Below are 21,094 nucleotides of genomic sequence, written 5' to 3' on the forward strand. Positions count from 1 at the left end.
TCAGGCAGATAATTAGCATCAACTTCACCCTTTTTTTAACGAGCTTTTGCCATCGCAGCAGTGAAATGCCCGGCCAGGGATGCAGGAGGGGGAATCCTCCCCCTTTGCCCAAGCCACCTCCGCTGCTGGTGGCTGAGCCAAGATCTTCTGATTTCCTCCCGAATCAAGATGAGCCTTGGTTTTTCCAAGCGTGCCAAAGATGATTTGAAGGTTGAACTGTTAATCAGAGCCCACTCGGAGGGATGTGTACGTGTGGGTGCTTTTAAATAGAGACACAGCACTGTAGGCAACGCAGTCCTTTTAAAATCTTTTATTATTATTATCATTATTATTATAATTATTATTATTTACGTAATGTCTCACGTATACAATACAAATCCACGGTGTCCAGAAATGTTAATTTTTTTTTCCTTTTTCTTTTTCTTATTTTTTTTTTTCTGGCGGTAATTGCTACATTCAGAGTTTGAACACGCAGAACTATGCTTTTACATAAAACAAATGACGATTTTTTTTTTGTTCCTCTCGAGCATGTTGCATTAACAGATAAGTCAAGACAAATAGATAACTATACATTCAGTGCAATTTAGTTCTACACTACTTTATAAGCACAATAAAATAATACAATACTGTGCGTTCTCAACTAGGCAGTTTCAGTTGTTGGGATATTTTTTTTTTTTTGTATTTTTTTTATTTCCAAGAAAATAAGCAGCAACAAACGACAATAAAACCGCATTACAAATACTTTCAAAGCATGACTCCTTCTATAGGTAGTGATAAAGTACAATACAAGGTTGGTTGGGTGTTTTTTTTTTTTTTTTAAGTTGTATTTTTTTTATTATTATTTTCTGCTACTTAGTAGCTTGCATCAGGGCAGAAACGCAGGTCGCTCTCTCTTAAATAAATTCTGACCACGTAAAATTTAGGATACGTAAGCCCCTTTTGGATAATAGGTTTGATAATTATTGCAGGTTTTCCCTTTAGGTAGTACATGAAGAATTTCGAGTGCTCACACAGGCAAAAGGTAAACAGCGCCTACAAAGAGAAGGAAAGGCTTGGGTTGCCTATTTTGGCCTATCAAGGTATATACAAGCCTCAGCTCTATGGAAATGGGGGGGTCCTGGGGGGGCGCGGGGGTGTGTGTGGGCTCTACCAGGTATGCTCACCCTCCAAGCTCCTCTTCTTTCTCTGGCAGGGGCGGCGGGGGTGCCCCCCCCCAAAAAAAAAGGGGAAGAAATGCCTGGTAGGAATAAAGATCTCCACAGATAGACAGACACTGCACAAACAAGCCAAGGGAGCTGCAAGCACCCTGCGCACTTCCCCTGGGCTCATTCGGGAGAGGCGAAACCACGCTTAAAAAAAAAACAACAACAGCAAAAAAAAAAAAGAAGGCAAAGTCAAAGCTGTTCAAATAAATAGAGATTCTGCACCCAGCCCTGTGTGCAGCTTCGCAGGGGAAAAGCAGTGACATTTGCTTCCAGGCTTGGGTTAGCACTGCTGGGGGTGGCTTGGCTTTGCTGCATCATTTCATTTTTGTCTTCCCCCTGCTCTTGCAGCCAAGCCAGCGATGTATTTATTGAACTAAAAACGCAGCTATTAAAAAAAAAAAAAAATAAAATAAAAGAAGAAGAAGAAGGGTGGAAAAAAGTAGGGGAAGTTTCTATGACAATAAAAAAGGCTACAACTGTTTGACAGGTAGTTACTGCTGTGTGAGCCTCTCCATTCTATACTCTATAAAAGCAAATGACCGTCGTAAACATCTCGATTTATCATCTGCCATAAAACGAGACTTCAAGGGGCTGAGAACTCAGTCCTTGCTTTCTTCTTTTTCTTCCTCTTCTTTTTCCTCTTCTTCATTCCCTTCTTCTTCCGTTTTCTCCTCGTCCCTGGCCCCCGGCAGCTTATCTTTATTGTTTTCTTTTTTCCACTTCATCCTCCTGTTCTGGAACCAGATCTTCACTTGTCTCTCGGTCAGTCCCAGGGCGTGAGAGACCTCAATCCGCCGCTTCCGTGTCAAATACGGGTTGAAGAGGAACTCCTTTTCTAACTCCAGGGTCTGGTACCGGCTGTAAGTTTGTCTGCCACTGCGTCTTCCGGGAGCTGTAGGACACAAACATCAAATAACTTCTTAATTCCCCCCCCTTTGGAGACTCTGATCCCCCCCCCGCCCCCCCTAGCCCTCTTCACCTCAATTTTCCTAGAGAAACTGCTGCCATCCCCCTAAAAAGACCCCAACCCTTCTCAATCCTTTGCGTATTAAAGGCAGTAAAAATAGTCTCTGGGTTATTATTAATAATCCTGGGGCTGATGGTGCTGAGGATGCTGATGGGCAGCTGCCCTGCCCAGGCTCTTCCCGGGGTGCCTGGCTGGGTGCAGGGAGGTGTGTGTCAAGCTCATGCACAAAAGAGCCCTTTCCAGCTTCCTAAAAGGTGATTCTGAATGGGGAGTCCTGGTGGGCAGCACCGGTTTTAAAAAAATACATATATTTTCCTATGAAAGGTGCATTGTTCACCATAAAATCCTTTCCAGCATTTCTCCTTCCCCTAAGTCCTTTTTATTTCTCCCTTTCTCCTTCCTTCCTTCCTTCCTTCCTTCCTTCCTTCCTTCCTTCCTTCCTTCCTTCCTTCCTTCCTTCCTTCCTTCCTTCCTTCCTTCCTTCCTTCCTTCCTTCCCTTTTCCTTTCTTCTCTTTCTTTTCTCTTCCTCTCTTTCTTCCTCTCTTCCTCTCTTTCTTTCTCCCTCTCTTTCTCTCTCTTTCTCCCTTTCTCCTTTTCTCCCTTTTTCTCTCTTTCTCCCTTTTCTTTCTCTCCTTCTTTCTTTCTCTCCTTTCCCCAACTCTCTTTTCATTTTCCAGAGATTCTTCTCAAAATACAGGCTCAAGGTCCTCCTATTTGCTAATATTTATGTCCTGAAACCAGGAATTTTCTCTTAAATCCCCTCTGCCCTCTTGGTCAGGGCTGTGTGACTGCCGAGCACACACGGACAGAGGTGGATATTTGCCTGTGCAAACACCGAGATTGTCTTTTGAAACAACTCGAGATGATCGTTTGCAGCAATAGGCAAAAAGGAAAAAGGGAAAGAAAGAGGACTGAGTCATGTGTAGCTGAGCCCCAGCCTTCTGCACGGCCCTTTCTGAGGGAGAAAAACAAAGTATTTGCAACAAAATATCCTCCAGTTTGAGCTGATTGCATCCTTGAGGCTGCCTCTAGGTCAAAGCTTAGATAAATAACATGTTTTCCTCTGCGTCTATCGCCCAGCCGCTGGGCCACATCCTCTCATCAGCCAGAACTCCTTCCCATTTTCCCTTCTTTTCCCCCTTAAATTTTGGGGGGGGTAGGAGGAGAAAAAACTCTAGGGCTCTGATTGTCCTGAAAATTAACACTAACCTTCACATGTTTTGAATTAACAAGGCTTCTAGCCAACCTTGGTCCTTAGGTGGGGGAAACTTGTACTTTGAAGTCCTGCGCTCTCTGCGCAACTATCTGGACTTCACAGGAGCAAAGTTCCATTCAGCCCAAATTATTTTGAATTTCCCACCCCCTTTTTTTTTTTTTTTTTTTTTTTTATATCCCTCTTAACCCAGGACAGCAGCCTCTTCTCCTCCACCCCACTCCATAGCTCTGAGCTAAGTTTCCTTTTCTGTTTCAACTTTTATCTCTAGGCTTTAAGAAACAGATGTAAAGTATTAGTAGTACTTATTACGAGTTCCCACCTTTCAGGCTTCGTCTCCAAGCAGTTATGAAAGGCTATATGACATTTTAAAGAGCAGTGTATTATCAACATGCAAATAACCTCGTGGGAGCTGTATCTTATTGCCTATCCTCAAGGCAAGCAATAAAAAACAAGTTTTACTTTATTGTGATTTAAGCCTTTTGCAGGGAATCACCTTGCTGGCTCTCTAGCAACTGCTGTCTTGTTTGCTTTCAAAGGTCTTCCTAAAAAGAAGAAACATTAGCACAAAACTGCTCATTTCTTTCATATTTTACATCTACGCCTCTTATATTTATATTTTCATTTATATATATATGTATGCATACGTGTGTATGTGCATGTTTAGAGATATATACAGATGTTTGTGCTTGTATATGCATACATATATATATATAGACAGACAGACAGACAGACAGAGAGAAGAGAGAGAGAGAGAGAGAAAGAGAGAAAGAAATAAAGGAAAACATTTAAGGAGGAGGAAAAAAAGGTCCTAACCGTGAGGTCTCATCCATGGGAACATGAGACTGGGAGACGAATTTTGATTTAAATGCCCTTGTCCCTCGCTAGAGTTACTGTTGGAAGACGATTTACAGTCAGGATATTGTACAACAGTCGTCTCTTGCTGAGCACCATAAAGCGATTGCCTCGGTAGAGCTTCATATCCATAGAATTTAGAAGCGTCTCCGTGACACGCCAAGGCGCATGGGTTTTGCTGGTATCCAGAGTTGGAGATGCTGGAGGTTCCGTGGTGGAAAAACTCTTGGACGTGGTGTGAAGGGTGCTGGAAGGTGGGAGCAGTGGTGCCCGGACCATACACGAGAGCATGGCTCCTGCTAACACTTTGTGGAAATCTGCAGTCGTAGTAAGTTGGCTCCAGCGATTCACCGCCTTTGTACTTGGAAAAGAGAGGATTTACAAAGTAGGAACTCATGACCCTCGCATGCAAAAAAAAAAAAAAAAAAAAAAAAAAAAAAAAGAAAGAGAGAAAAAACGGAAAAAAAAAAAACCAAAAAAAAACCAAGACGGCTTTAATTCTAGATCAGAGCGAGATTGTCCCTGGACTGTCTCAAGTCCTGCTTTTTTAGTGGCTTGTTTTTTTTTTTTTTTTTTTAATGCGATCTCAAAGGCGTTTCATGGTGCCTCTGTGTGCCTGAACGGTTGGTTCGCGGTGCTCTTGACTTCTCTGGTAATCTGTCGGTAGGTAGAGCTCTCTCTCTCAATTTCTCTGTAACTCTGCTCCTTCCCTTTAACACCACAGGCAAATTCCTCAAAATCCCGGTGGTGTGGCTTTTTTTTTTTTTTTTTTTTTTTCTCCTTCTTCTTCTTCTCTTTTTTTTTTTTTTTTCCCTCCTCTCTCCCCTCACACGCGATGTGTACACATCCCTCCGCCACCCTCCGCAGCCAAATGACAGCGTTTTGGGGCGCTTTTCCTTTTTTTTTTTTTTTTTTTTTGAGTAAGGGGGGGGAGAAGAAAAGGTGGAGTATGACGGGAGGGGGAGAGGGGGGGGGAGAAAAACACACACACAGCCCTCCGGAGTGGGGGGGACCCACACCTAATGTGTAGGGGAGGGTGAAGGTGCGCATTAATATCCACCCCCACCCCCCCTTTTTTTCCCAGCAGCAGCCTCTTCACTGATGGCAGCAAATACATGCGCTGGGAGGTCAGCCTAGGTAACCTCAACAGGTAAAGGGAGCCCAAGCAGCCCCCCCCCCTTTGCACTCTCCGTCACCCCCACCCCCTCCATCAAAAATTGGGGGTGACCTGCTTCTCCTGATCAGCGTCGCTTCCCCCCACACCCCCTCCTCCCTTGGGGGCAGGGAGGACGGGAACAGGGGGTGCCCCCCCCGGTGTTGATGTTGTTGTTGTCATTGTGTTGCGGTTTGGGGGGAGGTTATGGGGTGGGCTTGGTCCCACCTAGAGGGGGGCAGAAAGGGAAAGGAGGTGTTTCTGGGGTGATTGGAACCGCTGATCCCACATTTCCTTCGATTTTTTTTTTCCCTCTTTATTCTTTTTTTTTTTTTTGGGATATGGGAGGTGTGCGTGTGGTGTTGTTATTGTGGTGGTGGTGGTTGGAAGATTGGAATCAAACAAGCAAACAAAAGCAAAACGGGAGCGAGCGGGCGAAGGAAGCGTCTCCGTATTGATTGGCTGCTTCTGGCTGTCCTTCTTTAAAGAAAATAAAGGCAGAAAATTATGGGGGGTTATTTATTATTTATTTTCTTGTTTCCCTCTCTTTGCTTCCTTTCAAACCAACCCCTGAAAATCCACGGCTGGAAATAACAGGGAAGCATCCTTCCAAGGGAATAAAGTAGGACCACTACTTAAAAGAGAGCTGCTTTGGAGGAGAGAGAGGCAAAGTGAGGCAGAAAGTATGTGCTTCCTTTTGTGCATGCCTGTAAAAAATAACCCCCGACCTTCATTTTTGCATTGTTTCCCTCTTCCACGTAGCGATTCGCCCCGTCTTTTATTTTCCTCTCGCAAGGAGAATCCGTGCCCCTCGGCCCCACTTTTTGCCCCACTCGCCGCGACCCCTTCACTTCGGACCCTTCATTTTTTACGACCGCACCAAAGAACACAGCTCATTAAACCAAAATCACATCAAATCACCAGGACCCGGGTTCATTTTTGGTTTTTTTTTTCGGGGAGGGGACATCCACACGACACCAAAACACTTCGCAAATATTTTTCTGTCGAGTCGCAAAAAAAAACATCATCAAACCCATGAATGACACAGTGTTAGAATAGGGCTTCCCTCCAAAGTCTGCAGACCTTCAAATCTTTCCCTCATGTTCTTCCATTTAAAAAAGCCAACCCAGCAGCCTAATTATTTTCAGGAGAGACCTGGGTGACTCTGACCGGTTTGAATTGTGGAGGGGAGAAAAATGCCATCTTTGAGGTGTGTTTTTGTGCACAGAAAGGTCACGCTCGCGGGTTTTTGGGTTTTTTTTTTTTAGGCTTAAACCTCTTATGAGGTTGAAACTGTGGGTTTTTTTCCCCCTTTTTGCAGACACCTTCCCAAGAAGAGGAAAAGACCCAGTAGCTACCCAGATCACCTTTATTCGATTTCCATACATCAAAGTTGTATTTTTCCATTTAGGAAGGCTACATGTGGTGGGCTTTCCCTCCTCGTAAGCAGACAATGAACGGTGCAGGAGAACAGTGATTTTTTTTTTTCCCCCCCACCGCCTATTGTGAAAATACCTTAAAGAGAGCCGAATAATCTTCACACCCGTATCATCCCAAGGACGGCACCATGACGACATTCATTTTTACAGAACTCACCCATTTCATCCCCCTTCCCCACATCACCCCTTCCCTAGAGTCCCGTCCCCCTCCCCCCAAAAAAAAAATATAAAAGAAGAGCAGCTAGGGACAGAGACTCCTTAATTAACATCTAATAGGCGAGGTGACCACTTTCCTCCTCTAATCAATAGCATTTCTATTTTTAAAAGCCCAAGGCCATAAAGCAGCAAATTAAAGTGCAAAAAAAAAAAACAACCAAAAAAAAAACAAAACAAAAAAACAGATAAAATTCAAGTTGTCGGATCTGGGCAGTTGAGGTTGGAATTAGGAAGAGCTGCTGCATTTTTCCAATCATTATCCCTGGATGCAGTAAGCAAAGGTGCAGCGAGGCTTCCCGAACCCTACCTTAGGCTGGGGAGGAAATGTTTGCCTCCAATGTCTGTGGAAGAAAGGACCCACCACTCCCTCCTAGATTTCAAGAAATAACATATATGCAATCGCCTGCTTCTTTTTTAAAGGGAAATATCTTGACATATAGAGTCTGGGGAAAGTGCTGCTCTTCGTCTGTACTGTTTTGTCTGTGTTTAGACTTGGGGAGGAGTGGAGGGGTGATGTCTTGCACTCCAGTGTAGCTCTATCCGTGTTGGCTATGTTGTACTTTTAGGTGTTCCATTGTACCCTCTCGGAGTTTATTTTAGCCCCCCCTCCCTTTCCCTTTGCCCTGACCTTCACTGAAAAATGTCATTCCCTCCTTCCCCACCCTAAAACGAGAAGGCTTTGGAGAGATACGTGATGTGCCTAAATAAAGAGAAAGAAAGGGAGAAAAAACACAACCACAACCACTTCAAAATAGGCAATTTCTCTGTGCAAGCATTTTTATGCCTTTATGCCCTCCCCGCGCCGTCAGATGTCAGCCCTGAGCCCCCCTCCGCGCTCACCAAGATAAAAACACACTGAAAAAGCTCTTGATGGGCTTTTCCAGCACGATGTAGGGGGGTGGGGGGGTGAGACCAGGCAGCCCCCGTTCGCGTCTCTCGGGTGCGAAGCCCCTTGCGCGGGTGCGGGGGGTCCCGCGGGTGCGGGGCCCCCGCCTTTCCCATTGGGCAACAGCGCCATCTCGCGGCCGCGCTGGGGCGCAGCGCCGCGGGCTCCGGGGGGGGCTCCCACCGCCCCCCCCCGGCTGCTGGGAGGCACATCCTAACCCAGAACCCCTTCCCGGGGCGGGGACGGGGGCCACGACCCCCTAATTCCCCGATATACACACTCAAGAGCAGCACTTGTCTTTTTAAAGCCATCCCCCCCCTTATTTCTTTTTTTTTTTCCCGTTTCCCCTTTTTCTCACCCATAAAAAATAGCAAAACAGAGCAGCACACGCACGCAGAAGAAAACAAACCCACCAGATGTGCCACCCCCTCTCCCCACCTCCCCGCTTTTATCAGTTTTAGCTTGGAGCTGGGGTCTGATTTTCTTCTTCTTTTTGGCCTTCCCCCCCCTTCCGAGGGGGGTCTGTTGTTTGTAGCTTGTAGACAAAACATTCCAATAATCCGGTTTCAAAGAGAAGAGCACCCACCTTATTTAAACCATAAAACAATTAAAGCCAGACGTCTAGCCAGATCTAGGGTCCTGTTTTGTTCGCTCCTATTCAGCCCCGCATAGCAGGGAGACAAACAGAGTTGTAAAAGTGGCATTTTTTTGGCTGCGGAAATGTACCTATGGACAGCTGGAGGGTCCTGTCGGTTTTGTGTGCCTTACAAAAGGGCAGAGTCGAAACCAGGCACACACACACCACACACGCACCCTAAAAAAAAAAAAAACCCACCCTATATATATATATATATATAATATATAAATATATATATATTTATTTTTTTTTCTCTCCCAGCTCTGCAAGTGCATCTCTCCCCGGGCAGAAATACATGTGCATGTTCACAGGCACACAATAGCTGTATCAGTATGCGGCTGCACACACGCGCCATATGTCAAAGAATGCCGAAATCGGAGCATTTTGATACATTAATCCAGGGAAAGGCTGGCCGCAGGGTGTGCTACTGGGTGCAAGACGCCTATTTATTATTTTTTTACATTATTATTCTTTATTTTCAACCACACTGAGGTGGGTTGGGTGGGTTTTGGTTTTTTTTTTTATCTCCTCTGGCTGCTCTGGAGGAGAAATTCAATGGCTGAGCCGCACCAGCGCAGCCTCCCAGCAGGGCCAAATGGCATTTTATAACTGGTGTAACCCTTCACCGGGGGACGGGGGGGGTTGAGGATACCGGGGGCCTTGCACATGAACTAAAACTGCGGCAGGATTTTAACCCAACCCAACCCACCAACAACAAAAGAAAGCCCCAACCAGCAGCTCGATGGAGACAAAGGGGCATCTCCTCCTCTGCCCGCAGGCTCGGGGGGGTGGGTGGGGGGGGGGGTCCGGCCGGGGAGGGGGCTGAAGGGGGGTTAGAGAGCCTGGGGAGGGGGGGAGAAGGAATGGGGAGGGGGGAGAAGGCTGCTAAGAGAGAAAGGGGGGCTGAGGAAGGGATAGAGGGGCTGGGGAGAGGGAGAGAGAGGATGAGGAGGGGGAGAAAGGGGATGGGGGGGGGGGAAGGGGATGAGGAGGGGGAGAGAGTGGATGAGGGGGGAGCTAGGGGAGCGAGGGAGGGGGGGCCAGAGGGAGGGAGCAGGCTGTGGTCGCACTGGAAATGAGATCCGCTTGAATGAAAGGGGGGCCAAGATGAACTTCCATACATCATGGCTTTTCAACATCGCTAAACGCTCCTGACAAGCCCCTCCAGAGAGCCGGGTCCGAAACTGCCTCCAAAGTCCTGTCCAAATGATGATCAGGATTGTTTCTTTTTTTTATATATCTATCATTTTTCCTCTTAATTAATAATGACAAAGCAGGGATGATTCCTCCCCCCCTCGCCAAGAGAAGGGGGCGAACCCCTTCCCCATCCTGTAGGGTTTTATCCTTTATTTGAGGAGGGATGAGAGAGAAGCAGACTGGAGGGAAAATAATAATAATAATTACAATAAATAATAAAAGAAAAAGATGAATTGACATGACTTAGATGGAAAGATTTCCCCCTTCTTTTTTTTTTGGTCCATAAATCTCTCGCTCTGTTAAAATGTTTTCTAACCTGACCATTTCATTGCGCTCGTTAAGGTTTTTTTTCCAAACAGACCTAGCACAAAACTGGGATTGTAAAAAGGGCTTTGGAGCCTCCCCTGCTCCAGGGATGCTGATGGACCGCGGTGTCCCCCTCCGGTGACAAAAATAGACCCCGCTTTAAGAAGCGAGAACACAAATCAGGGGGGAAGGAAAAGAAACCTCCAAATCCTTCAGCAAGAAATATTAAAGAGCAATATTTTACGAGATCAGCAGAAGTAATCGCTTCCAGATTTTTTGATTTCGGAGGAACTAGGACGAGGGCGACAAACGCATCTCGCTCGCCTGGTCTGGTTCTGATTAGGAAGATTAAAACGCTGCTCCACTCATTTCATTAAAAAAAGGGACCTATAACAAGTTTTTATGATTAAACATCCCTCGCTGCTCATTTTTTACACCATCTCCTGCCTCTAGCTCCTCGCTCAGCAGCTTGGAAAGCGCCCCGGGAAGGAGTCATGGAGGATCCTGGCTCCAGGCGCTGCGGGCAGCGGCTCCTCTCGCCTCCGCAGCCCTGGCAGCACGTTGGGGTTTGACCTTTCCCCAGCCAACAACCATTATCCCCCCCGGGTTTTTTTTTTTCCCCCCAGCCTCGCAGTGTGAAGGGAGTGGGAGATGTCCGCAATTATTTTTTTTTTTTGCCTTTTAGCCCGAAATCTGCAGGCGGAGCATCGTGTCCCCCCCTTTTCTGCCTTTATTCCACTGCTTTTTCCTTCCCCCTTAGCCCTTCACCACCCCAGACGCTGAGGTTTTTCCCCCTTTTCCTCGGGCTGTCTTGCGGGAAGCAGCATTTCCAGTAGCCCTCCAAGTTTTGGCAAGGCATCGATAAGGCAGAAGCGGATGGCAGGGAGCGGCTGCCTTTGCCAAGCTCCTCTATTCCCAGCATCCATATTTAGTCTTTTTACATATCCTTCGATTGCCTGGGGTCATAAATTAGTACAATTAATTATCCCCATCTAAAAATTGATGGCACATATAACCCTTACCTCAGCTCCTTTTTTATTACGGTACTCTGAAATGGAAAAGTGCTGGGAAGGAAGGAAGGAAGGAAGGAGGAAGCTCCGCTCTCCTCCGGCTGCGGGGGATGCTCGGGGGCCGCCCCGCCGAGGCTCTGGCCCCGCTTGCTAAAAAAAAACCCCGGGTTTGCTGCTCCCCAAAACGCTTGGAAGAAAAAGACACCTAATAATGATATTTTTTTTTGTTCTCTGGTTTTTTTTTTTTTCTTTCGTATATTTACATAGAGCTGCTCTACAATAGCGAACATAACAATATTACAGAACGGTTCTGAGACGAGAATAAAATACACAAATAAGTACAGCAGAAACGTTCAACACCGTGACAGAACATCATCGAGCCATAAGCCCTTCAGGCTTGCTTTTTTTTTTTAATGTCTCTTTTTCCTCTCTTTTTTGTACAAAATATTCACTCGCGAGCTCGCGGGATTCCCAAAAAAAAAAAAAATAAAAATACTGGATAAGTTTAATTTATGAAATAAAATACTAAAAAACAAGAACCCAAAAAAAAAAAAAATTCAAGTACTTCTTCTGTTTGTTTTCGGAGGACAAAGCGAGGAAGAAGAAAGGAAGAGAAAATACCACCCCCCCGAGCATCTTTCTTTTATTTAGTTGCATTTTAGAAAAGGCTCATGTCCCAAAACGCTTGCTGTGTTTGCCTATAACGCTAAACATTCATCCGCACATTCAAAGTCAGAAACATTTCAACCCCCAAAACCAGCCTCTTTTTTTTTTTTTCCTGTGGGGTTTTTTTTCCTTTATTTATTTTTTTTTTTTTTTTTTTTTTTTTCCTTTTTCTCTCCACCCTCGTTTCTCAATGACCGGACTTTGCCAACTTTATTGCTGTTCTTTATCGGTTTTTTCTTTATTCATTTTCTTCATTTTCATTCGCCTGTTCTGAAACCAGATTTTGACTTGGCGTTCAGTGAGATTAAGGACTCTGGCTACTTCGTACCTCCGGTCCCGTGTAAGGTACATATTGAATAAAAACTCTTTTTCCAGTTCCAGGGTCTGATACTTTGTGTAAGGACATCTTTTCTTCCTCGTGGAGCGCGCATGAATCCAATTTGCGACGGGGTTGTCTGAGAAAGAAGATTTTTATATTTTTGGGGGGTGGGAAAAAAAAAATCAATGTATACAACTGGCCTTGCTTCCCTCCCCCCTCCGCACCCTGGTGTATCTTATAGAGAGAAACCTGTTTAATTAGCAGATCTTACCTAAATATTTTAAGTGACCTTCAGGAGAGTTTAATCTGTTTATTTTGGAGGGGTCATTTCCTTTTCTTTTGCTGCTGTTCTCACATAAAAGTTTCAGTAAATAAAACTGTAGCAATGGGTTTAAAATAATAATTATCCACATGGCTGCTACTAGCAGTAATCTAAGAACATAGTCATAAAAAGTCAAAATTCCCACCATTTCATAGGCCCATAAACTCTTTTTACAACCTCAGCTCTCCAAGACTTTCCCTAGAAGCTTTCCCAGACCTGGAAAGCCGAGTTTGTTTTTTTAATATCTTAAGGATGACACGCGAGATGTCCCACTGGCTCCCAGAAACTGACTTTTTCCCCCCACCCTCCCCAGCCTGAAGGACCTTCCCGCTTGGCCAAGGGGAGCAATCCCACCTCTCCCTTCCTTGCGAGAAGCTTTTCCCAGCTGCCTGCCAGCTCAGGAAAGCTTTCGCCCCCTGATTCCTCGTCTTATTTTTATCACGAGGGTGCCTGGCACCAGCCCGCCTGTCATAAATAGAGGTGTGAGCGCCTTTCCAGGTAGAGAAGGAGATACCGAGACTCTCCCATCTCCTGGCACGGAGCTCCATCACCCGGGAATCACCCGCACCTTAGGCCGGGGGGTTCCCGGGGTGCGCGCTCCCCCGGCGGCTGCCCCCGCACTGTCCCCCCTGCATCCCTCGAGGATGCTGAGCTCCTCTCCTGGAAGATATACCCAGGAGAGATTGGGATTTGCGGTTTATTTGCAATCCCTGGAGCTGAGCTGAGCTCCTGCCTGCATCCCCCAGGAACTGCTCCCCTCTGTGGGGCTGGGGGCCAGGCTGGAGGTGAGGGTGATGGGGGCAGTTACCTGACTCCTGTCCCTACAGTGTTCAAGGTTCCCTGATGGCTGGGTTGGGGTGGTTGGTTTGGGGGCTTGCTTTCTTTTTTTTTTCTTTTTTTTTTTCTTTTTTTTTTTTCCCTCCCCAGTCCCCCCCTCCTCCTCCCTCTCTCACTTGAGCTGCAGAAGATGTTTCTTCAAGTGTATGGTCGAATGTCCTGCTCTCGCTGCCCTTAGCCACCTCCACACACTTAGTTTACGCCTTTACAATTCCACTTTTCCTCCTTGCTTCTCCCCGACACGCACACCCACCCCCGGCCCCCCGCCCAGGGCACCCACCTTTTCATTTATTCCCACGTGTTGGCGCATTTTATGAATAATTGCACCAGTGGAGCTTTTATTGATTCTTAAAACAGATAAAGAGACACCTCTGCCTTTATCCAGAGATATTCCTTTCCCCTCCCTAAAAAAAAATCCCACATCAATACGCTCACTTCCAGCCAGCTACAACTCTTCCTTGTTCTTTGAAAGTGGAAATATTTGCAAGCCAAGATGCTTCTCCCTCTGCATACCCCCTCTCGCACAAGCATTTTGGTTTTAATTCCCCCCGGTGGAAGGTGATGGAGAAGCCAACAGCACCCCCCTCCCTCTCCCCTGCAGAAATGATAATCGTTAAAAAAAAAAAGACTAAAGAGCCCCAAACAAAGTAGGGATTTTCTCTCTGCTAGGCGGACTCGCTCAAACCCCCAGATCTTCCTGCGTATCTGGAGTTTTAGGGTCGGGCTCTCTAAGGTAATTTCATTTTATTGAGTAGGGTCCTGGAAGCCGTAATGCCTTCCCCGGTCGTAAACAAGAATGACTTCGACTTACTAGGGTCTAATTCGTGCTTTTCTTCTTTGTGTTTGCTGGAAGCGATGGCTTCGGACTCCGGGGAAGGAATTGTCTGCGCTGCTCTGTCTCTCAGCTCCCCCGGAGCCGCGTACATGTAGTCCGGGAAGCCGCGGCCGTCGGCGGGGCCGCACTCCCCCCGCCGCCCGGGGAAGGCGTCCGGTTTGAGGCCGTAGGGGCGAGCCCCGGGGGCGAAAGCCGGGAAGGAGACGGCCCCGGCGAGGGGTTCCAACCAAGTCCTCATGTACCTGGGCTCGGCCCCGACGGGCGCCTGGGGAGCGTAGGGGTGGTAGCCCACGGAGGATTGGGAGTGGACGGGAGCCCAGGAGGTGGTGAAAACGGCCGGCTTGGGGGCGAAACTGCAGGATGGGAAGTCGGCACAGTCCGGGACTAATCCTGACGGTCGGGCAGCAGCCGGGTGGGAGGCAGAGCTGGGGAACCTGGAGGCCAAGAGCTCTTCGTTCTCGTGGCTTATCAGGGAGTCAACATAGTAGTTGCTTATGGGGCCAGAAGCCGACATGGTTCCCCCCTCTTTTACATTCATAAGATTATTGTATGAACTGTATGTGTACTTTTTATCTTCTCATAGAACAATCAGGGCAGGTAATTATTTTTTCAGCCTTTCCCAGTGTGCCATTGGCTGCCCGCCCTCACGTGATTGTATTTACCCAAAAATATAGCGTGGATCAATCCGCAGGGCTTTTTTTTTCTTTCCTTTTTTTTTTTTTTCCCTCTTTTTTTTTTTTTTTTTCCTTCTAATAACGCCACCCGGCTTTTCCTAAACCCGATGGAAACGGGGCGGGGATGGGGAGGAGGGAGGCTCGGCCGGGCCGCGGCTGGGGGATGCTCTACCCGCGGGCTGAGGAAGGGGGGGGGGACGCTTGTCCTGGTGCTGAGGAAGGTGGAAGGTAATTGTGGAAGGTAGTCCAGGAACTATTTCTTGACGTAATTTGTCTCTGTCCTTTGCTTCTTGCAGCTCCTAAGCCTCTAATGGGTACATTAAATTGAATATCGGTGGGAAGGGGAAGAGGGAAGAAGTGCAGTGGAGGTGGGCTCCCCACTTGGAGGAAGGAGCTGGGGGGGGGGGGGAGAAGCTTTTAACCTAAAAGCAAAGGGGCTTTTGTCATCTTTTGCAGCGCTGTCTCCTCCTCAGGCTGCTCAGCAGCTGAGAAACCCGTGGGGCACAGGCACATCCAGTCCTGCTCTAAGAAATAAAATCTCTTCAGGAGGAAAAATAAAAATAGAGAGAGAATATGAGGAGCATCTTTGCAAAGAGGAGGGGGAAATAATAATACTACTAATACCCCCCCCAAAAAAAAAAAAAAAAAAAAAAAGGAAAGGAAAGACTGAGCCTTCACAGTGAAAGGCTGCATTATTCGGCAAGTAGTCGTGGATGTTTTTATGTCCTTCAATAAAATTTTTACGAGGATCATTTGATTGTTCATAAATGTGTCGTTCATTAAATAAAACCGTAGGACTGAGTTTCAGCTGTGTGGCTGAGGATGAGAGAGCTTTTTCGTATCAGGAGGAAGCAACAATGTGTGCTGGGCACACGACTGTTCGTATTTTTTTTTTTCCTTTTTGTTTTGCTGTTAACGCCTGGAAACTTTTCCTTTTGCACCAAATCGATTGAAGAAGTTGGGAGCGTTAAAAAATCGGTGATAGCCTGCCTGCATTTTGAGAGAATAACCTTTCCTTTGTAAGGAAAGACAGGTAGGTAAAGAGCTCACGCCCATATAAGTCTGAAAGAAGGGAATTAGGACATTTCTCCGGAAAAAAAAAGAAAAAAAAAAAAAGAAAGGAAGAAAATTAAGATATCTAGCAAAAAAGAACCTCTCCTGATTTTTGTTTTTAAGAAACCGAACCCCCAAATATATGGATTTTCTGGGTTCTCCAGGGCTCTCCATCACCTCGGGTTTTTCTAGGGCTGGGGAGACACGGAGGGAAATGGTCAAAATGTGCAAAAAGCAGGAAAAGTGTGGGCTCAGAAAGTGCTGGGGATTCCTCCGTGGGAGAAGGAGGCTGGGGAGGTGGGCAGGGAGCCACCAGTGATGGAGTGGTCACCGGTGCCAGGGGTTCTGCACAGCCTGGGCAAACCCCACCGACAGACACGGCAGAAACCTCTTCAATTATTAACGTTTATTCCCCCCCCCTCAGTAAGTTGCATGGGAAATGTTAGCAGGAGGAGGAAAGAGATAAAGGCAGATTCAGGGATAACCACGCAAGAGGGAGCGATGCTGCCAAAAATCCTCCCCTCTCAGCTCCTCCAAACTTACCCCCCTCAGCCAGGGATAATATCCTGCACCTCAATTCACAAGGTTCCAGCAACAAAAATTAATGCCCAAGGCTGCAGGCTAACACTAGGGTTTCCCTCTCGAAAAATAGGAAAGGCTTTAAAATCAAAATATGACGGGGGGTGTTAAACAAGGGAGTCCGGATCTTCCAAATTAGAAGGGAAAAGTCTTGGACCTGCTCCCCCTCCCCGAATTTATTCCTCATTCCGTTTTAAGTCCCCTGCTTTATGTGAGCCCTTAAAGGGAAATATTCCTGCAGGAGCGGAGTGTCTTCTTTGGCCTTTATCGAGACCAATTTATCTGTCAATCACCGGTCTCCAATGACGGTTATTTTTTATGTTCGCTGGAAAATATATATGTGTATATATATCTTCTCGTCATTCTTTTATCTATTCCTATTTTTTAAATACTTACTCTGCTAATATAATGGACTGTGACATGTGGAGGGAAAAAGCAGCTTGCATTTTCTACTTTGGTGGAATATTTTCAAGAGAACCCTTGTGAAAGAAGGATTGTCTGCAGATGTATATGCAGAAGGGGAGAGGGAGAAAGCAAAAAGAGACAGGGAGAGAAGGAGGGAGAGAGAAAGGAAGGAGGGATGCACACAGAGGGAGAGAAGCAGAGGCAGTGGGGACGTTTTCCAGAGAGGAGGAAAAAAAAATAAGGTCAGGATATACCACAGACGAACCGCAAAATGAGCAGAAATTGCCCAAGCCAGGCAGTTATAATAAGTAGCAGCAGTTTTTGTAACCTTAAAGCGAGCAGGCAAGGTCACTGAATTGGTGGTGGATGGTGTCTGTTGGTGTCACACAAAGGCAAACGGAGCTGGCAAAGGTTTCTTTTCTTTGCACAGGAACCTGCAGCGCCCGGAATTATTCACTCCCAGCATTGTTGTGGGATCTCAACTGAAAAACAAGGTAGGGTTTGGCATACAAACCCCCCTTTCACTCCGAGGCTGCGGGTCGCCGAGAATTGAGCAGCACAAAGCAAGAGATGGAGACACTTCACCTTAAAGCAAACTAAAGGCACGGCTCAAGACTAAAGGCACACGGCTCAAGACAACGTTTTCTTTGCTTGCACAACCCCGTAACACGATGTTGAACCCCCCCATAAAATTTAACACGATGTGATCCCACATAAAATACCGTCCTTTCACGCTTATCTCGACGTGAAACCATCCCCATGGCTGAATGCATAGTTATGTGAATCAAATCCGCTCAGAGTGCAGGGCAAATAAAGCAATATCCTGAAATATTCTTCTTTTCAGTAGCAGTGTCTCCAAGCAAATATCCAGACTGGAATTAAAACACGCCTTTCTATTGAATTCAGCAGCTACAAGGTTATCTCGCAGCTTTTATGCACGCTCCAGCCAGCCTCCTATTGCCTCCACAAAAGCTTCGGGACTCGTTTAATGGGAGATTACCTCTTCTGAAATGATGGTGAACTATCACATCCCTTCCAGGCAGACTAATAATCTTTTCCTCTCACCTCCCCTTTTTGAATCTGCAGGGGAAAGAAACTTAACCACATTGAGCCAAACTAACACCAGCAGTCCACATGCTGTAGGAAGATTTATATTTTATTTTCCGGGCGGAGAAAAAAAAAAAAAAAAGAAAATAATCATTTAAAAAAAAAAAAAAGAAAAAAGAAAAGACGAGTCGCAAATGAGGAGGTAACAGAAAATCAAGGCTTTGTCTGAGCACTGTCCTGCCCGGTTGACTTCTGACACCTTTTCGGAGCTAAACGCTTCTTGCACTGCTCGCCCTGCTCCCTGCAAGTGCTGCGTGTGCTCAGCCCGGGCTGCATCCCTGCCCTTTGCGCGCAGCCTGGCTCTTTTCCCCCACTTCCAAATCTTTTGCTTTCGCTTTGAGAAATTCTCCCCTGATTGGAAGGAACGAAGACAAAAAAATAACCCTAATAAAAAAAAAAAAAAAAGAGAGAGAGAGAAAGAGGGGGGAGAAAAAAAAAAAGAAAGAAAAACCAACTCTTGAGCAACCTGTGACGTTGCTTTCTTGGGGTTTTCTTGCTTTTAATTGGTTTTATTATTTTTTTGTTGCAAAAAAGTGGTGGCAAAGCCAAGCCAGCCTGCGGTCCCCAGTAATGCGGGTGGGGGAAGATCCCCCTTTCCCTGTCGCAGCTCCAGGCCCAGCTCCACCAGTAGCCTCCCTCCGGAGCCCCGCTGCCCACCGAGACACCCCAAGACAAGGATACCCCAATTCTGGAGCCCCCTGAGCCCGGAGCATCCCCGGAGCCGCATCCCGAGGGATGGGGGGGTGGAGCGGGCACCGCAACCCCCCCTGCAGCCGGACAAACGGAGCCTCCTCGGGGAGGGGGGGCCCAGCCGCATTCCCTCGGTTCAATTAACACTGTCAAGTTCGGATTAAAAAAGGAAGGGGTGTTTTCTCCGCGCCTTCCCCCCCCCCCCCCCCCAGCCTCGCCGCACACCTCAGTCCCTGCTCCGGAGGAGTGGGAAGGGCGGTGCTGGCTCCATCTCTCTCCAAAAGCGAAACGAAAGCAAACCCTCCGGCCAGCCCCAGCTCCCACTCTCCGCCTGCATTTCCAGCCCTAACCCGGAATAAAGTTGCCTTTCCCTCCCTTTCTTTGTCCTTTCCCATTCCTTTCCTCTTCTCCTCTGCCTGCACAAGTTCTTTCTCTCTTCCTTTTGTTCCTTCTTCACTCCTCCTTTCCTCAAAAGAAAACAAAAAAAAAGAGGGAAAAAATTGTACACAATGGCTTGAATGACTCTACAGCAGAGTCTCTGCGAGGCTACAAAATATTTCCTGATCCCCCAGACGCCTCTGTTTATTCCAGGATTGTCTCTTAGAGTAAATAAATACGGGGAAAGATTAATTTCAGGCCAAATACCATCCGTGAATCCCGCAGCAGCACGGTTGCAGGCTGTAGGCTTTGCACTCCCTTCACCCTCCCTCGGTAAATTCTTGAAAATCATATTTATTCAGGCTTTCTTAAAAGTTATGATATGGAAAAAGCCACCCCCTGCACCCTCCCCAGGACAATAATTGACGGCTGGAACTTGCACGCAGCTTTCTATCTCCGTGAGCACTTCAATCCGAGCCAGCATGGGAGTCAGAGCTAAGGCAAAGAAAATCAGCATTCAGCTGAAAATGACACTGCAGGAGTTTTTTACCTGCTTCGAGTGCTCCCCCCACCCACCCGCTCGCACCCCCCTTCTGTTTGTTGCTAAGAATTCCTGTCTCTCCAGTGTTGGAGGTACGGTTAATAGACAATAAATTCCGAGGTGCAATTAAAGCGAAGAACAATTTCTTTGAGTGGATTATGGTCTCCTTTTCCAAAATTTCAGATCTCCTCCAGACGAAGGCTGCTGCAGATGTTCACAAACAGCAGCTCGCCTGCAGCAGCCGGGGAGGGGGCAGGAATACAGCCCCTCTCCAGGCTGCTCCCCAGGTTCGCTGGGGTTTGGGTGTGATGCAGGTCAACAGAAGGCGAAAAAAAAATTCCCAGAGAAGTAAATTAAAAGAAGAGCAAGAAAACAAGCCTGAACCCAGAGAGGCGAAGTGCATACTGCCTGGAGAAACATATTTCTATACTTCTCCCTTTACATTTATTATGTTTCTGTCAGACACCCTGTAATTAGCATAGATAACTATAGTTGCAAGCTCCAAGTTGTGTCTGCAAATCCTATTGTTTGGCTGCTCCGGTTGCTCACCAGCGAGCTTGAAAAGAGAGCCCAAGGTGTGAGGAAGAGCCCGTACCCCCAACTAAGACAATCACCCCACGCAATGTATGGGAAAGGCGGGGGGGGGGAAGGGAGGCGGGGGGGGGGGGGTGTGTGCGAATGGTACTGCTTCAGGCAATGGATTCCAGCCCAGTCTGCGCCGCAATATCTGTGGCCTGGTGCAAACGTCTCCTCCAGGAGATCAGCCCAGCCTTAAAACTGTCTCTACCCACCACAAATATGGTTTAAAATAAGGAATATTCCGGCAATACCGCGTCTTCTGTGTTAATTTCCACCCCCCCCCTCTCCCTCCAAGCCGATGTTTGTAGAGGTCATCTTGCAGAGCCAATACCTCTGGAAACCCTCGAGGTCTGAGACAGACACACAGACACCTAAAGATAACAACCTTGAGCAGAGACATTTGCCACCATTTACACCATACCCTACACCAGCCCCACTTTGTTTTCCAGCCCTGGAGCGGGTTCGTCCGATAGGGAGGGGAGAGCTGAGCCTTTCGGGGGGGACTTCCCCCCAAATCCAGCCAAGCGAATACCTATGAGAGCTTTTATTTGGGGAGGGGGGAAAGCAACACGGAGCCCAGTTCCTCGCCCACTGCAAAATGGGGAGAGTTTCTCATCCCCGCAGCCTCCTGCTCGACTTCTCCACCCCGCAGCTTTGCCTAGGAAACCTCTTCGCCAAACCGCCCCAAAAATCATCCCCAAGCAGCAAAGGATAAAGTTCACCCATAGGCAACGCCTGTGCACACGCAGTGAAAGAGGCAAAAAGCCTCCAGGTTTTAAAATTACACCTGCTGGGAGACGAGCACTGTGGAAGCAGACGCGAGAAAAAATTATGCAATCCGGTGTTATCGCAACATCGCTAATATTTTACTCTGATAACAACACGAGGAAGAGCAGGAGCATCAGCAACACAGCAAACAATATCAGGCGAAGGGAGATGAAGGCGAACAGCATGGTGTCTTTTTGACTACCCATGTTTTTACATAAAACCCAAGCCCATCTATACAAAAGAGTTGAAGCGATAA

General features: G+C 47.0%; 3 protein-coding genes across 4 annotated transcripts in view; all 3 read right to left on the reverse strand.

Annotated features, from left to right (window-relative positions):
* HOXC8 (homeobox C8) lies at positions 1-4,638 on the reverse strand. The gene is made up of 2 exons (XM_009565021.2): positions 4,203-4,638; positions 1-2,097 (listed from the first exon to the last, which is right to left on the reverse strand). The coding sequence occupies exons 1-2, from the start codon at positions 4,636-4,638 to the stop codon at positions 1,805-1,807; spliced, it is 729 nt and encodes a 242-aa protein (XP_009563316.1). The 3' UTR covers positions 1-1,804.
* HOXC10 (homeobox C10) overlaps positions 2,021-21,094 on the reverse strand; it is a 27,781-nt gene continuing 8,707 nt past the window's right edge. The window contains exon 3 of one of the 2 annotated variants that reach the window (XM_054051590.1): positions 2,021-2,097. The gene's annotated coding sequence lies outside the window, so the exon portion shown is untranslated. Of the gene's footprint in view, positions 2,098-12,068; positions 12,207-21,094 lie in introns of those variants that run through there. The other variant, XM_009565019.2, reaches the window with a different exon arrangement.
* On the reverse strand, positions 11,932-14,741 carry HOXC9 (homeobox C9). Its single transcript, XM_009565020.2, has 2 exons — positions 14,041-14,741; positions 11,932-12,206 (listed from the first exon to the last, which is right to left on the reverse strand). The coding sequence occupies exons 1-2, from the start codon at positions 14,600-14,602 to the stop codon at positions 11,962-11,964; spliced, it is 807 nt and encodes a 268-aa protein (XP_009563315.1). The 5' UTR covers positions 14,603-14,741; the 3' UTR covers positions 11,932-11,961.

The sequence above is a fragment of the Cuculus canorus genome, chromosome 29 (genome assembly GCF_017976375.1).
Source record: "Cuculus canorus isolate bCucCan1 chromosome 29, bCucCan1.pri, whole genome shotgun sequence".
NCBI lineage: Eukaryota > Metazoa > Chordata > Aves > Cuculiformes > Cuculidae > Cuculus > Cuculus canorus.

Coding starts and splice junctions, on each gene's coding strand:
- HOXC9 (XM_009565020.2), bottom strand. CDS start 14,602: ATGAATGTAAAAGAGGGGGGAACCATGTCGGCTTCTGGCCCCATAAGC. Junction 12,207..14,040: donor AAAGCACGAATTAGACCCTA/GTAAGTCGAAGT, acceptor CTTCTTTCTCAG/ACAACCCCGTCGCAAATTGG.
- HOXC8 (XM_009565021.2), bottom strand. CDS start 4,638: ATGAGTTCCTACTTTGTAAATCCTCTCTTTTCCAAGTACAAAGGCGGT. Junction 2,098..4,202: donor CCCATGGATGAGACCTCACG/GTTAGGACCTTT, acceptor TGTGTCCTACAG/CTCCCGGAAGACGCAGTGGC.